The 17,015-nt window shown below is 38.6% G+C and overlaps 1 protein-coding gene across 1 annotated transcript in view; it reads left to right on the top strand.

The window, feature by feature from the left end:
* Window positions 1-17,015, top strand: part of INPP4B (inositol polyphosphate-4-phosphatase type II B) — a 948,429-nt gene that overhangs the window by 830,684 nt on the left and 100,730 nt on the right. Inside the window, exons 21-23 of the mRNA XM_057502657.1 lie at window positions 13,395-13,567; window positions 14,674-14,797; window positions 15,872-15,989. Of these exons, the coding sequence (XP_057358640.1) occupies window positions 13,395-13,567; window positions 14,674-14,797; window positions 15,872-15,989 (415 nt within the window). The remainder of the gene's footprint in view (window positions 1-13,394; window positions 13,568-14,673; window positions 14,798-15,871; window positions 15,990-17,015) is intronic.

Here is a 17,015-nt window from a genome sequence, read left to right as displayed (position 1 = left end):
TTGATGTAATCCCACTTGTTCATTTTTGCTTTTGTCTCCCTTGCCAGAGGAGATATGTTCATGAAAAAGTTGCACATGTTTATATTTAAGAGACTTTACCTATGTTTTCTTCTAAGAGTTTTATGATTTCATGACTTATATTCAGGTGTTTGATCCATTTTGAGTTTACTTTCATGTATGGAGTTAGACAATAATCCAGTTTCAGTCTCTTACATGTAGCTGTCCAGTTTTGCCAACATCAGTTGTTGAAGAGGCTGTCATTTCCCCATTGTATATCCATGGCTCCATTATCATATATTAATTGACCATAAATGCTTGGGTTTATATCTGGGATCTCTATTCTATTCCATTCATCTGTAGCTCTGTTCTTGTGCCAGTACCAAATTGTCTTGATTATTGTGGCTTTGTAGCAGAGCTGAAAGTTGGGGACTGTAATATCCACCACTTTCTTCTTCCTTCTAAGGAATGTTTTGTTGGCTATTTGGGGTCTTTTGTGGCTCTGTATGAATTTTAGAACTATTTGTTCTAGTTCATTTAAGAATGCTGTTGGTATTTTGATAGGGATTGCATTGAATCTGTAGATTGTTTGAGGTAGGATGGCTATTTTGACAATATTAATTCTTCCTACCCAAGAGTCTGGGATGTATTTCCATTTATTAGTGTCTTCTTTAATTTATCTCAAGAGTGTCTTGTAGTTTTCAGGCTATAGATCTTTCAGTTTCTTGGTTAGGTTTACTCTTAGGTATTTTATTCTTTTTGATGCAATTGTGAATGGAATTGTTTTCCTGATTTCTCTTTCTGCTACTTCATCATTAGTGTATAGGAAAGCAACAGATTTCTGTGTATTAATTTTGTATCCTGCAACTTTGCTGAATTCAGATATTAGTTCTAGTAGTTTTGGAGTGCATTCTTTAGGGTTTTTATGTACAATATCATGTCATCAGCAAACAGTGACAATTTAACTTGTTCCTTGCCATTCTGGATGCCTTTTATTTCTTTGTGTTGTCTGATTGCTGTGGCTAGGACCTCCAGTACTACATTGAATAAAAGTGGGGAGAATGGGCGTCCTTGTCTTGTTCCCGGTCTTAAAGGAAGAGCTTTCAGCTTTTCACTGTTAAGTATGATGTTGCCCGTGGGTTTCTCATATATAGTCTTTATTATGTTGAGGTACTTGCTCTCTATACCAATTTTGTTGAGAGTTTTCATCATGAATGGTTGATGAATCTTGTCACATGCTTTTTTAGCATCTATGGAGATGATCGTGTGGTTTTTGTCCTTCTTTTTGTTGATGTGGTGGATGATGTTGATAGATTTTTGAATAGTGTACCATTGTTGCATCCCTGGAATTAATCCTACTCAATCATGATGGGTGATCTTTCTGATGTATTTTTTAATTCAGTTTGCTAATATTTTGTTCAGTATTTCTGCATCAATGTTCATAAGGGATATTGGTCTGTAATTTTCTTTTTTTGTGGTGTCTTTTCCTGGTTTTGATATTAGAGTGTTGCTGGCTTCATAGAATGAGTTTGGAAGTATTCCCTCCTCTTCTACTTTTTGGAAAATTTGAGGACTAGGATTAAGTCTTCTCTAAATTTCTGTAAAAATTCAGTGGTGAAACCATCTCTTCTGGTGGTTTTGTTCTTTTGTAGTTTTTTGATTACTGATTCAATTGCATTGCTAGTACTTGGTCTGTTCAGATTTTCTGTTTCTTTCTGGGTCAGGCTTGGAAGGTTGTGTTTTTCTAGAAAATTGTCCATTTCTTTTATATTATCCAATATGTAGCATATACTTTTTCATTTTATTCTCTAATAATTCTTTGTATTTCTGTGGTGTCTGTAGTGATTTTTCCTTTTTCATTTCTGATTCCGTTTATGTGTGTAGACTCTTTTTTTCTTGATAAGTCTGGCTAGGGGTTTATATATTTTGTTTATTTTTTCAAAGAATCAGCTCTTGGTTTCATTAATGCTGTCTATTGTTTTGTTCTTCTCAATTTTTTTCTTTCTTCTCTGATCTTTATTTTGCCCCTCCTACTACTGACTTTGGACCTCATTTGTTCTTTTTCCAGTTTCATTAATTGTGACCTTATACTGATCAATTGGGATTGTTCTTCCTTCTTTAAATAGGTCTGAATTGCTATATAATTTCCTCTTAGATTAGCCTTTGCTGTGTCACACAGAAATTGGGGTGTTGAGCTCTTGTTTTCATTTGTCTCCATGTATTGCTTGATCTCTGTTTTAATTTGGTGATTGATCCACTGATTAATGAGGAGCATGCTGTTAAGCCTCCATGTGTTTGTGGGTCTTTTTGTTATCTTTGTATAACTGATTTCTAGTTTCATACCTTAATGATCTGAGAAGTTGTTTGGCACCATTTCAGTCTTTTTAAATTTACTGAGGCTCTTTTTATGGCATAGTATATGATCTATTCTGGAAAATGTTCCATGTGTACTTGATAAGACTGTGTATCCTGTTGCTTTTGGGTAGTGTGTTCTGTAAATGTCTGTTAGGTCCATCTGTTCTAATGTGTTGTTCAGTGCCTCTGTGTCCTTACTTATTTTCTGTCTGGTTGATCTGTCCTTTGGAGTGAGTGGTGTGTTGAAATCTCCTAAAATGAATGCATTGCATTCTATTTCCTCCTTTAATCTGTTAATATTTGCTTCACATATGTGTAGGTGCTCCTGTGTTGGGTGCATAGATATTTATAATGGTTATATCCTCTTGTTGGACTGACCCCTTTATCATTATGTAATGTCCTTGTCTTTTGTTACTTTCTTTGTTTTGGAGTCTATTTTATCTGATACAAGTATTGCAACGCCTGCTTTTTTCTCCCTATTGTTTGCATGAAATATCTTTTTCCATCTCTTCACTTTTAGTCTGGGTTTTCTTTGGGTTTGAAGTGAGTCTCTTGTAGGCAGCATATAGAAGGTTCTTGTTTTTTTAATCCATTCAGTGGCTCTATGTCTTTTGATTGGTGCATTCAGGCCATTTACATTTAGGGTAATTATCGATAGGTATGTACTTATTGCCATTGCAGGTTTTGGATTCATTGTTATCAAATCTTCAAGGGCAGCTTCTTTACTATCTAACAGTCTAACTTAACTCACTTATTATGCTATTATAAACAGAGTCTGAAGATTCTTTTTTTTTCTCTTTTCTTCCTCCTCCACTCTTTATATGTTAGGTGTCATAGTCTGTACTCTTTTTGTATCCCTTGACCGACTTTGTGAGTAGCTGATGTAATTTTGCATTTGCTTAGTAATTAATTGGTCTACTTCCTTTACTGTGGTTTTATTTTCTCTGGTGACAGCTATTTAGCCTTAGGAACTCTTCCATCTATAGCAGTGCCTCCAAAATACCCTGTAGAGATGGTTTGTGGAAGGTAAATTCCATCAACTTTTGCTTACCTGGAAATTGTTTAATCCCTACTTCAAATTTATATGATAATATTGCCTGGTAGATTTTTCTTGGTTGGCGGCCCTTCTGTTTCATTGCGTTGAATTTATCATGCCACTCCTTTATGGCCTGTAAGGTTTCTGCTGAATAGTCTGATAATAGCCTGATGGGTTTTCCTTCGTAGATGATCTTTCTCTCTCTCTAGCTGCTTTAGTACTCTCTCCTTGTCTTTGATCTTTGCCATTTTAATTATTATATGCCTTGGTGTTGTCTTTCTTGGGTCCCTTGTGTTGGGAGTTCTGTGCTCCCCCTTGGCCTGGGAGTCTTTTTCCTTCCTCAGATTGGAGAAGTTTTCAGCAATTATTTCTTCAAAGACACTTTCTACCCCTTTTTCTCTCTCTTCTTCTTCTGGTACCCCTATAATGCAAATATTGTTCCATTTGGATTGGTCACTCAGTTCTCTTAATATTCTTTCATTCCTAGACATCCTTTTTCCTCCTGCCTCAGCTTCTTTGTATTCCTGTTGTTTTATTTCAATTCCATTTACTATCTCCTCTACCTTATCTAATCTGCTTTTAAGTCCCTCCATTGTATGTTTCATTTCAGATACTGTATTTTTTAAGGTCTCTGTCTCCCTCCTGAATTCACCCCTTAGCTCTTGAATATTTTTCTGTAGCTCCATTAGCATGCTAATGACTTTAATTTTGAATTATTTTTCAGTAAGACTGGTGATTTCAGTTTCACTGAGCCCTCTTTCTGGTATTTGAGAGCTTTTGGGTTGAACAACGTTCTGCCTTTTCATAATCCTATTGAATAATGAGAAATACTAGATCTGTATAGGCAGCGCCCTCTAGTGCCCAGAAGTTGCACTCTTCTGAGCTGCCCACCCCTGGAGTGACGGTCGTCATCTCAGGCTAGTGGTGCCGGTGCCTACCCTAAAGAGAGCTGTTTCCTGCTTCCTGGCTGCAGTGCCTGCCTCCACTTTCAAGGCCAGTGAGCCACATGCAGGGAGCAAACTCTGCATTAAGCCCCTAAAGTGCCATAGGTGGGGCTTCCCTTCTGCTGGCTTGGCGAGTAGTCAACAGGCCAGTGGCGCTGGTGCTGGCCAGGAGGACAGAGCCCTTCCCTGCTTCCCTGCAGCAGTGCCTGATTCCACTGTCAGGACCAGTGAGCCATACACACAGAAAGCAGCCTCTGCATTAAGCCTGTGTAGTTGTTGTAGGCGGAGCTGCCCTCCAGCTGGCTTGGCATGAAAGCAGGGGCAGCACGTTTGCTCACAGGTGCCAACCAGGAGGAAGCAGCAGCAGGCTACTTATCATGGTGGGGGGCCTTAGGGCTGCATTGCTGTCCTGGGGGATGGAGTGTCAAAAGTTCCTGAAAGTTCCCAACCTGATGGGACAATTTTGTCCACCTGTTCCTTCTCCTAAATCCTTGCCCCTTTAGCAGTCCTCTCACTGTTGCGAATTCTTTCAGAGCACCTGCCTTTCTTTTGTCCCAGAGCAGCCAGTTGTGGGAACCTGTTCACCACAAACCCTCTGATCTCCAGAGCACCATGCAATGTGGGTTTGTGCTCCCAGAGTAGATTTCTAGGGCTGGGTATTTAGCAGTCCTGGGCTTCTACTCCCTCCCCCCTCTGAAAATAAATCTGATTTTTTATATGAAATATTCCAATATTTTAAAGGTTGATAGAGGAGCCACTCTTAGCCAGAGAACAAACAGTTCATCCTGAGAAACAGGAGAGAAGGAAGAGCATAAGAAACAAATGTTGGTAGGTGGGCACACACTGGGTAATATGTAGGAATTACTTTATTGTTTCATTTTTTAAGATAGTAGTTAACATTTTTGGGTTGCTTAATATGTGCTAGAAACTGAAAAATATTACCTGTTGTATTATTTAATTCTTGCAACTCTCATAGGAGTAATTCTACACATTTAATGAATAAACAAGTAGAGGTGAAGCTACCTGTGCACTAGTATAGAGGCCCAGCCTGCATTCTCACCTTGGTGGGTGGTTGAGTTGAAAGTCTTCCGTCTTAACCACTGTGCTGCATTGTTTCTGTTCTTTCCAGAAAAAAACATCTCCAATCTTATTATGTACAGATAAGTTTTGCCATCATGCTTTTAACAAAGTACTGTTTTATCATACGCACACTAGTGATATTATGAGGTAACTTCATGGAAGTCAAACCTTTGGCATCTCTTCGAGGTTTACTGTGGAATTGCACTCAATGTGAAAATTAAAAATTGAGAAATTTTTGAAATTACTTAACTTTCTCATAAATATGGTGATGCTAACAGCCACAGAGCAATTAGGATAGACAGAAAAGATATTCATATCTCCCTCTGGGAACTTTGGGGCATGTGGTTATTGAATGGAATGGCCTGAGAAATGTTTACATAATGTTTGGTTTCTTGCCTCTGTACTCAGCACTTATAAGTCAAATCTGTTTATATGAGACTTTAATGTATTTGTAGAGTTTTTTTTTTTTAAATAGTGGACTATATTCCACTCACCTTGAACTTCACTTGAAAAGTACTACACTCACCAAATTCACGTCAGGATAGATGTATATCTCCTCTTCTCCTCTTCTGGATGCTTGTGCTCTAATCAGGCTTCAGTCAACTCACTATCCTCTCTCTTCTCAGTCTCTGATTCTGGGCAAAATTTAAATGACAGGTACTGTCCAATGTAGAAGTACATGCCACTGCAGGTTGTTCAGTGACCTATGGCCTATGTAGCTTATTCCTAAATGCTCAGCATATTTGTTGGCCAGAATCCTGAGGTTATAGTTTTTAAGGCCAGATGGCAAAATAAGCCCAATGAATGTGTGTGACTCGTCACAGTCCAGTGTAACCTCCAATTCAAAAACTTTTGTGCTACAACAAATACAGAGCTTGTTTGATTAATGGATTTAGTTCCTGGAAATTGTCTTAGCAGAATTTACTTAAGGCTTTCAACTTTGTGCTACGCAATGAGAAGCTTCACCAGGATATCACTCTATGCATTTCCTTTGCTATTTTTCTAAGAGCAAGAATGGAAAGTTTTATTACACTGTGTTCTCAGACTGGCAGGATTTAAACAAACAAGGTTTCCTTGATATGAGAAAAGCTTGTGTCTGTTCCTCTCATTGCAGTTTGTCTGGAGTTGAGCAGCGCACTCATTTCTAACACACTTGGAAGGTGTCAAGATGAGTCACTGACCCTGGGTCATAGCTCAGTGGACATTACAATGGTTACATTTTTTTTTTTTTTGTGAGGGCATCTCTCATATTTATTGATCAAATGGTTGTTAACGACAATAAAATTCTGCATAGGGGAGTCAATGCTCAATGCACAATCATTAATCCACCCCAAGCCTAATTTTCGTCAGTCTCCAATCTTCTGAGGCATAACAAACAAGTTCTTACATGTAGAACAAATTCTTACATAATGAATAAGTTACATAGTGAACAGTACAAGGGCAGTCATCACAGAAACTTTCGGTTTTGCTCATGCATTATGAACTCTAAACAGTCAGTTCAAATATGAATACTCATTTGGTTTTTATACTTGATTTATATGTGGATACCACATTTCTCTCTTTATTATTATTATTTTTAATAAAATGCTGAAGTGGTAGGTAGATACAAGATAAAGGTAGAAAACATAGTTTAGTGTTGTAAGAGAGCAAATGTAGATGATCAGATGTGTGCCTGTAGACTATGTGTTAATCCAAGCTAGACCAGGGCAATAAAACATCCACATATGCAGAAGATTTCTCTCAGAACAGGGGGGGTGAGGTTCTAAGCCTCACCTCTGTTGATCCCCAATTTCTCACCTGATGGCCCCCCTGCGACTGTGCCTGTCTTAGGTTGTTCCTCCCTTGAGGAATCTTACCCGTCTCTGGCTAACCAGTCATCTTCCGGGGCCATACAGGGAAATGTAAAGTTGGTAAGTGAGAGAGAAGCCTTATTGTTTGAAATGGTTAGCTTTTTTTTTTCTTTGCATATTTATGCCCTGTAGCTTCTATGCCCAGCATTTGTCTTGAGGTATCTTTACCACTTGGAAGAATTATGATACTCGGTAAATTTGATATGAGGCATGAATTCTATTTAAGGGTTGTAATTAGGAAGGAAGAAGAAAAGCTATAGAAGTAGCAGGCGGAAGAAAACATGGGAAGATTGATTATTTCTTTGACATATCTTCTTGTAACAATGGTTACATTTTAAGACTCATGTTTGTCCTTAGTGTAACTACACTTGGGGCCTTTAAGACTGCTCTGAGTAAGGCAAAGGAAGGCATAGTGTTCCCGTGTGATTCCCTCCAAGGGTTAACGTGAATTTTGTCTCCATTTACCCTACCCAGTACACATTATTTCTATATTTGGCCTTGCTTCTAAGCTTTTGGCCCTCTTCTCGCACATGCTTTGTGTGTTCCTGTTTCTCTCTCACTCCTACTTATCCTACTCTTTATCCCTACTATGATGACCACCCACCAACTTTCCCACTGGTTTTTATCCCATGGCTTCATGCTCAACATTCATTTTCACTTTATTCCTGCCTTTTCCAAGTCCCTGAGTCCTGTTAACACCTTCCCATCCCTCCTCTCTTCCAGTCCCCCTTATGGCCACTCAGTCATTTTCTGGCGTTTGTCTGTGGGGCTTGACATCATCAAACCAGGCACACACCCTCAGCCTCAGTTCACGGGTATTCACTACTTGCAGGCTGCATAGCTTCAGTGAGCTCCTTCCTCACAGACTTTCTTCAGGGGTTCAGTAAGTGACAAAAGCATGAATGAATACGATCTCGTCACTAGAGAGGAACTCTCTCATCTCTAAACTCTTAACTCCTCTAAATGTGTTCTGTCATGTCCTAACTTTTATAGAACATATCAGACCCCTCCTAAACTGTAGGTATTATTTTATACCTCTCACCTTCCCTTCTGTATTTTAAGCTCCTTGAGGGTAGGAGCCATCAGTTATAAATGTTAGTGTTTCCCATAGGACCACTCATCTAAGAAGTTCTATCTGTCTAAGAAATAAGTATGTATTCATAATGGTAGAGAAAAAATGAGGAAACCTGATAAAAGGATGACAAGTTAGCATCGTTAAAATAATATAAATACATACAGATTTTTTTATTTCTGGACCAGAGCCAAGAGATGGGAGATTAAGGTGGGCAAGGGATTTAAAAAGGCTCAGAGGACATTCTGGATGGCCTAAGGGAGCATTCTGGATAGGCAAGCCTCAGCAGGTGCTTTTATTTCCCTGATTATTCATCTATTGTCTGATTAGCCTACCTTCTTTGCCCCACTTTCCTGGGATACATCCAGATATTTGGAGGCCTCCTATGAGCAGGCACTTAAGGTCTATGGCCAAAGTTGGCCATGTGTATTATACTCATATAAAGGAGTTTAGCTAGAAAACTTCTGGAGAGAAAGCCTTATAATTTATAGATCTCTACAAGTTCTGATGTTCACATTGTAAAAATTGCACTTAAAAGACAGGTGGCCATATCTGAGTTGATGTAAGACAAAGGCCCTTCAAAAGCAACAAGCACTCTGAGCAGGGTTATTGAAATCCTCCTCCCATCTCCAGCCTCCATCGACAAATCAACTGCCAGTTCTCTGCTACCTGAGGTCTGGGCGTCTTAGAAAAGCTTTGTGGGCTGTGAGTTTGGTGTCTGTCCTCACAATCTTGGGGATTTTATCATGCTGCTTAGAAGCCGTTCTAATTGCTTAGCTTCACAGTTCATCACCTCCTTAGCTTAGGTGGATCCTAAGAGCTGGGCTCATTTCTTCTCTTACCCCTTGTATAAAGTTTAATGGGCCTGCAGCTTTTAGCTTTTCTCTTACTCTATGTCTGAAAGTTGTGATAACAAGAATGATAATGACGACAAGCCTGTAGGGGAGCTAATTATTTTAAATGAGCAAAGAAGAACAGCCATCTGCGAAGGAAAGGGCCTGGAGAGCCGGGCAGAAGCATCAGGCATTGCTGCGCTTGGCTGGCACTCGGCTCTTTTATTTTTCCCTCGAGTAACATAAGAGCCGCTGAGTTCAGAGGACGGGACCATTCCCTGCAGGAAGTGGGTAGTGGTGGAGGAAGGCAGGGGGCAGCCCGCGGTCATCCCGAGAATCCTTCAGCGAGCGTCCCTCGAAGACGTTACTGAAGCAAGTACCAGGCTGGAAAACAGGCTCTGCTTGGATGGCTTCCAACGCACTTCACAAAGCCCAGGAAAAGCTCAACTGAGTCACACATTTTATGTCCTCCTGAGGAAAGGCTTGGCTGGTTGGTATCCGGGTTAAGAAGTTTGAGCAAGTTCCTATAGAGACACTAAAACATTCTCTTTATATTTTTCTCCACCACTGAAAGGAGCCCGAGGGATAGAATTGAAGCTGTGGGCCTGTCAGTGCCTGCTGGGCCAGCCGGCTCCCAGAGAGGTGTTGCGGTGAGCCCTTAGCCACCCAGATTCACTGGGTGTATCATGAGAGAAAGAGTGTGTGTGTGTGTGTGTGTGTGTGTGTGTGTGTGTGTGTGCATGTTATATAAAATCTTAGTTGAATTTGAGGAAACTAAACTCAGAAGAGGGTATGTGAGCATTTCAGGATTTCTTCCTTTGTGCAGAATGAACACCACCATCATCCCTGCCAGAAAATGGCTTTACCAAGAGGACAAAGTAAATGCCATGTAAATGATAAAGTACAGAGACAGGAAGGTGAGGGGAAATGTCAGTGGTCTCAAGACCATCAACAATTACAGCTTTTTTCTTTTCCCATTATTTTTAAAGAGAAAGCTAAGGCACTTGCTGTTCCTTTGTGAGAATGATTTGGAATGCTCATTGGAACAAAAAAGGCCATTTGTGGACTGACTTCAGCCTTTCTTCAGCCTGTCAGACCCCGTTATGTTTATTTCAGAACCTGATATTTATACTAAGTGAATATTGACGGCGAACAAAGCCTGTAGTCATAGCAGTTTGCATCTGCCAGTGTAGCTTTCCTTTATCTGCTGAACTTCAATTAATTGTTTCTTTTCAAGAAAAAATGTAATTTTAGCTTTCTTGCGTATGCTTTTCCATCGCAAGCTTGCTGCTCTGTTTAAGACATACTACTTGCTCACAAACTTGTATTTTTTATATTCTTAGTGAATGTTTTCTTATATTGTCATTCTTCTTATACTTTAGCTATGAAAAGCATATCTCTCATAAATGGACACATTGGAATATTATTAGTATCAGACAAGTATCTAACAAGACTGCTAGGTTTTGAATATCAAGGTATTTCTCTTTTTTTAGGTTTTTAGTATTTAAGTAGTAGGACTAGAAATCAGACTTTTTTCTTTTTTCTCTGATTGCATTTTTTTAGTAAGAATCAACTGGTTAAGTGTAAAGATAGAGTTAGAAGTGGGTGAAGACGTTGTCCTGATGTGAAAGAAGAAATCTGCAAAGTTTCCTTTTTTAAAGACCTTCCAAAAAACCAATAGCTGTTTTTTAATTTTAGCCACCAGTGCTTTTCAAGGGGAAAAACGTATACACAAATTAAGTTTCCATTTTCTAACTAGAAAAAGCCTCTTATGATTTTGACCAAGTAAGTTACTGACCACTTGACACGGGATAGTGTGATACAGGGTGCCTGAGCAATATGTACATACTGTGTGGGAACTATGCAAATGTACAAAAAATAGAAATCATTTACCTGCAGTGACAAAGGAGTTCTGTTTCACCCTGATAAACCAGCGCCACCTACTGCACCCAAGTTTTATTTTATGTTTGAGAATTCTTTAGTAGAAGCTGATTGATTACGAACCTAAGCACAAGACAAAATAGTTTTGCTCTCTGTTATCTTTTAAGATCTATATCTGGGTCAGTTCATTAAAATAGTTGTTTTCCTAGTATGCATATGTATCAGTGTACACATTCATATAAAGAATGATAATTAAATAAGAGAATGGGAGAAAATGGAAGATAAAAGAATGCAAATATGAAAAAACATAGGAATATAGAATATCCTTTTTTTGGTGTCTATAGATGTGTCTTTTATCCCTAAAATGAGTCTGATGTACCTCCATTTGCCCTTTTACATATACTAATACATAAAAATCAATAATTAGCTGATGCTTATTTAAATTGAACCATTGTTCATATTTCATCTTAGGCTGCCCACAAGTGAGTCCTTTATTAAATGATTACTGACATAATAGGCCTTCATTGAATTCTCCTTTCTCTAGTGTTTTTATTCCTATCATAACAGTTAACTGTACAATATTTTAAAATAATAACTCAATGTTCCTAATGTATACTGCATTACAGAGTCACATAAGCATTTACATAGAGTATTAACAAGAGCACATCTTTTTATTAAGTTGGGGCCATTAATTTATCCTTTCAACCATTTTGCTTTATTTCATCGAGTCTATTATACCACACCATAAAGTGAATAAGTGACATGAGATATGATACAATAGTGATTATGATTCTTTAAATCATTCCCTATAACTCTTTCAAGGTCTTAACTCATTACTGACCACTCATAACTCAGATAAACCTCAGACTTCTCTGTAGAGAAGATCATATCATTTCAGATTGCAATTCATAATTAATTTTTCAGCATGCACTCATTTCTATTAAATTGTATTTGTCCTACTACTTTTAATTTATTTGTCTGTTAATGGAGTGTCACACCGTCTAGAATGCATGGTATTTGACCTTCAGGGCTTTCATTTCCAAATAAACTGAAGTGTAACTTGTTTCTGTAGTCTATGCCAAAGTCATAGTTATATAACTAAAACATGTTAGAAATCTAGACATACAAAAAGCACAGATGATGTCAGTTTCATACCCTGATTTGAAGAAAATCTGTCAGTTTCATACACTGATTTGAGGAAAGTCTATCTGAGTTCCAAATACTGTCAAAACCTTGATTTTTGTCATAATTGCCTATAACTAAATAGACTGTTACATTTATTATAACTACTCATTCAATTAAAACTGAACAATACCTGCTATATGTTAGACACTATGCTAGGTTATAGAGATTCAGTGTTTAAAATATAATTCCTTCCCCTCATGACTCCCTTTCTTGCAGAACAGTGTGTGGCTAGTTCTAGAACAGTAAGGGTAAGGAGCTTTGGGCACAAATAGAAATGAACTCAACTCAAGCTTTAGTAAATGGGAGGGGACAAATCAAGAATTCCTGGAGGAGAAAAATTCTGAATGAGTCTGCAGAGAAGATAAAGTGTTTGTCAATAAGATAAGTAGAGGAAGGGCACTCCTGGGTTAGAAATAGGCCTAGCAAAGACACAGGTGAGACAGCCACACAGGTCTGGGGAACAGCTTGGGGACAGGTTTGTTCAGTTCCCCTGGGACTCAAGGCTGCAAGTGAAGTCGTTCCAAGAGATGAGACTGGACAGCTAGGCAGAGGTCAGAAACGGAGGATCTTTTAAACTATTGGACTTTATTCTGAATGCTTTAGTTCTTTCAAAATATTGTATGTGTGGAAGCAAGAGAGTGAGAGATGGGATTCTAACTGATTAGAGAGCCCCTCCAGCAGCACTGCTGAGAAAGGATTCTGAGTAGGATATGAGTGGAGGAAGAGGGGTCAGTCAGGGTGTGGGAGAGAAGGGAATCAGGGGAGACTGGGAGAGGTCAAGGGGAGGTGGATGCTAGGTACATTATTACAGTGGTGGAACTAATTTCATGACCAGGTAAATGTGAAGACTGTGGAAGTCCAGGAAATCAAGTTTGGTGGTGCCCTCCACCACGATACAGGCAGCACCCCACATCAGAGAGGAGCAGAGAGGGGAGGAACCCCACCATTGTACGCACGTTCAGTATCTCCAAGTGGAGAGTCCAGTGGGGGGCTGAACACAGACATCTGGAGTTCAGAGGCGAGATCTGAATCGGAGATCTTGAAATCTAATTTTTGTGAATTCTTAATGATAATTTGACTGAAAAAATACTAGATTGGTTGCGTCTTCCAAGACCTTCCTTCACCTGATCCGCTGTGTTTCTGCCCCCGGCCTCCCCGCAGAGGACTGGTACGAACAGTTGTGTCCCCTCATCTGTACGCTGAAGGACTGCATGCGGGAAGTGGTGAGCAGGGCCAAGCAGTCGCTGACGTTCGTGCTCCTTCAGGAGCTCGCGTACAGCCTGCCCCAGAGTCTGATGCTGACGCTGAGGAGGGACGTCGTCTTCAGCCAAGCAGTAGGTGCCTCTCGGGAGCGCGGCCCCGGGCTGGGATATTCAATACTACCCGTGCTGACATTAGAGGTCTTCTTCTGGTGGTTTTAATTTTTAAGGCATCTTTTCCTTAAAATTTTGGTACCCAGTTTTTCTTAGTTATAATAAATATGAGCCCAAGGGAAACAGTTTATGAGCCTTGGGTATTTCTGCAAAGAGATGGCCATGTCTCTGAAATGTACGTTCTGTTTTCCAGAACATAGTGCGTGAAGGAAAGGGTCACCCATCCTGTGGTCATGGTATGCTTTGGGGTCCCTCACCTCTCACAGCAGAAGAAAAGGGACAGCTGCCTTGCACCATAGGTGGCAGCTAGGACTCACAGAAGGGGTCTCTTGGCAACCCCTTTCTATACAGCTCCCCAAGAATCCCAGGCAGGGCCACATAATTACCTCTTTGTTTGCTTATAAAATAGGTTTATTGAGCAGTGAGGCTTGAATGGGAGGTGTGACAGGGTTACACCAACCCTATCCATAATGTCAAGACCCACCTCTGCACAGCAGCTGTGCTCGGGGCCTCCCTTGTCTCCTCCTACCCCTTTCCATGACTGAGTCTTATAGACAGACACATGGAGGGAACAAGATAGCCACCTTTCTCTCTAAACATTCCAGGCAAAGGCAATCTTATAACCAGACTGTGCCTGACCCCGCTATTTCATGGGTGTGGTAAACAGATTTCTGTGTCAGGTAGTATGCTCTGCCTTTTACATATTTCTTCATCATGTTCTTTCATCATGTTCATCATGTTGTTTCTATTCTGCATGTGCAAAAATAATAATGATAATATTTGGAGTGTCAAATAACTTTTTATGGTTTCACTGCTAAAAATGGCAGAGGCAGAATTTGTAGACTATCAAACTGACTCCTGAGTCCACGCACTCCTCCCCTTTCTGGAGTTGCCTTCCCTAAGCCTTCTTAGATCAAAGACTGTCAACTGGTTCCAAAATGAATATAATTTTTGTTACACATACTTGAAAATTTTTAATTAAATCTTTGATGCCTCTAAAGTCTTAAATCTTTTTCAATTAAAGTTTGCTGACCCCAGTAAATTTCTTCAATGATTTAATTTTTTAGCTGGCTGGATTGGTTTGTGGTTTTATCATCAAATTGCACACAAGTCTGCATGACCCTGGTTTCCTACAGCAGCTTCACACAGTGGGATTAGTAGTACAATATGAAGGACTGCTAAGTACATATAGTAAGTATTATGTTAGTTCATGTTAAAATCATATTCCTATTCATAAGGATATTTGAGCTATAGGTTCTTCAATTAAACATAAAAAAGAGAAGTAAACCTTTACTGTATAAAGCATGACAGAAATGCTGTAACATTTAGTTCTTTGCTTCCATCTACCTTGTAACTGTACCTTTTCCCCCCCTTATATTTTGAAAATGGAATTATAGATTATTTCATAGTGGAGCCCTGAGCAGCAATCTGCCTTTTTTAATGTAAAAGCCTCTTTGCCAACATAGTTAATGACTAGATTTTTAAAGCCCCAACTCTCTAATGTCTAGAACTGCACTATTCAATACATAGTCTGGTGTGGCTATTGAATACTTGAAATGTGTCTAGTCCAAATCAATATGTACTGTATGTACACACAGATTTAGAAGACTAGTAAAAAAAATAGTTTTATATTAATGATTAATAATGACTTTATATTGACTTATGGATAAAGTTATATTTTGTACATATTGGGTTAAAGTAAAAATATATAATTATTAAAATCAGTATCACCTTTTTACATTTTACTCTTTTGAAAATATACCTATCAGGAAATTTTAAAGTATATATGTGATGTGCATTATGTTTCTATTGGCCAGTGCTAATTTAGAATCTTAGTGAATTATCTCCTTCTTAAGCTTTATTTGGCAGAATATTGAGATACAAAACTAACAGGAGTCTGGGTCAGTGATCTTCAATTCAGCATCTCTATTAATTTTAGATGTGAAATATCAGTCCTACTAATGAAAAGAGATCTGAACGATACTGTTTTTTAAAGAAGTTAAAATGTCTCTGTAGCCTTCCAGCAAATGTATATACTCTTCCTTGCCTTGAAAGGCATGTGGACTGCTGGAGTCCATTGAAATGGTTCTTATTTCACTGATGAAAACCTTCAGCCTCTGAGGAAAAGTGTTTAGAATGGTTTCACTGCTTTCAGAAACTCATTCACTAAAATGCTTGGAACAGATTCCAGCAGGGAGGTGTAGTACCAAATGACATTTTCTTTAAATAGTATGTTTGTAACCACACTCCTTTTCCCTTGTTTAGGTGACGAAATCGGAATGCTAGAGGACATGGCTGTTGGCATTTCAGATTTGAAGAAAGTCACATTTAAAATAATTGAAGCCAAGTCCAGTGATGTCTTGCCAGTTATAACAGGGAGGCGGTAAGTGGTGCCTACTTCCAAATGACCAAGCTTTCTTTGTAAAGAGCAACATAATTGTGTTTATTCCTGACAAAGGAGCCAAGGAGAGTTAAGGTTTGGTTTTGAAACTTTTGTTTTATTCTCTTTTCCTTTTTGGTGAGGGAAAAAAAGTAGATGACATACTAGAGGAAGATCTTGAAAAATTCCTAGAAATCTCATCAATGTTTGTAAATTGTAGTGTAGTGAGCTAAGTATGGTAATTAGCTCTCCCTTGAAATATGAAGAATTCAGAATCATAGCAGGCATGGAAAGAACATTTTTGTCTCTATTACTATCTAGTCCAAACTCCTCTGAATGTTTTTACTTTTGCTGAAATCATTTGGTTAATTCTTGAGATTACTTTATATTAAATTCTGCTAAAAGCAGCAACATTTTAGAAAAGATGATTTTCTGTGTCAGGGGCATATAGCACCATTTTTCTTAATTATTTTTAACAATTCACTGCCAGTCTACAATTTCCAAGAATGGTTTTAAGTAAATAGCTTCAAAGGTCAATATATGATAGACAAAATATCAGAAATAATTAAGAGAAATGATAATGTGTATAATAGATCTCCAACAGAAGAATTATGTACTGTGGTAAATCATTTCAGTGAGAAGTTCTCTACATTTTAACCATTCTGGTTAAATGCTGCATGAGGGTATTTGAAATTTGAAACATTCTCAGATAACACTGAAAAAAAAATGAATGTGCTAAAGAGAGAGTCCTTTTCATTCCAGAGAGAGATGGAGAAGATATTAAGTATAAAATTTCAAACTAAACTGTTCTCTTCTCCATAGTAAATGTGTGATAATTATTTTAAATTTTGTTTGAAGGAGGCTCAGAGATACATGGTTGAATGAAAGGCAACTGTTCCTTATACAGAAAGAAACATAAATCCTCATAAAGTTAAACATTTCATCTGCAAACTAATGCTTAATTTACCATTCACTGGAAGAAAGAGGAATAAAATTGCTCAAACACACACCTGGGAAACAGTACCACTC

The sequence above is a fragment of the Manis pentadactyla genome, chromosome 5 (genome assembly GCF_030020395.1).
Source record: "Manis pentadactyla isolate mManPen7 chromosome 5, mManPen7.hap1, whole genome shotgun sequence".
NCBI lineage: Eukaryota > Metazoa > Chordata > Mammalia > Pholidota > Manidae > Manis > Manis pentadactyla.
Note: the sequence above shows the minus strand (reverse complement) of the source record. Positions and strands in the feature narration are given on the sequence as shown.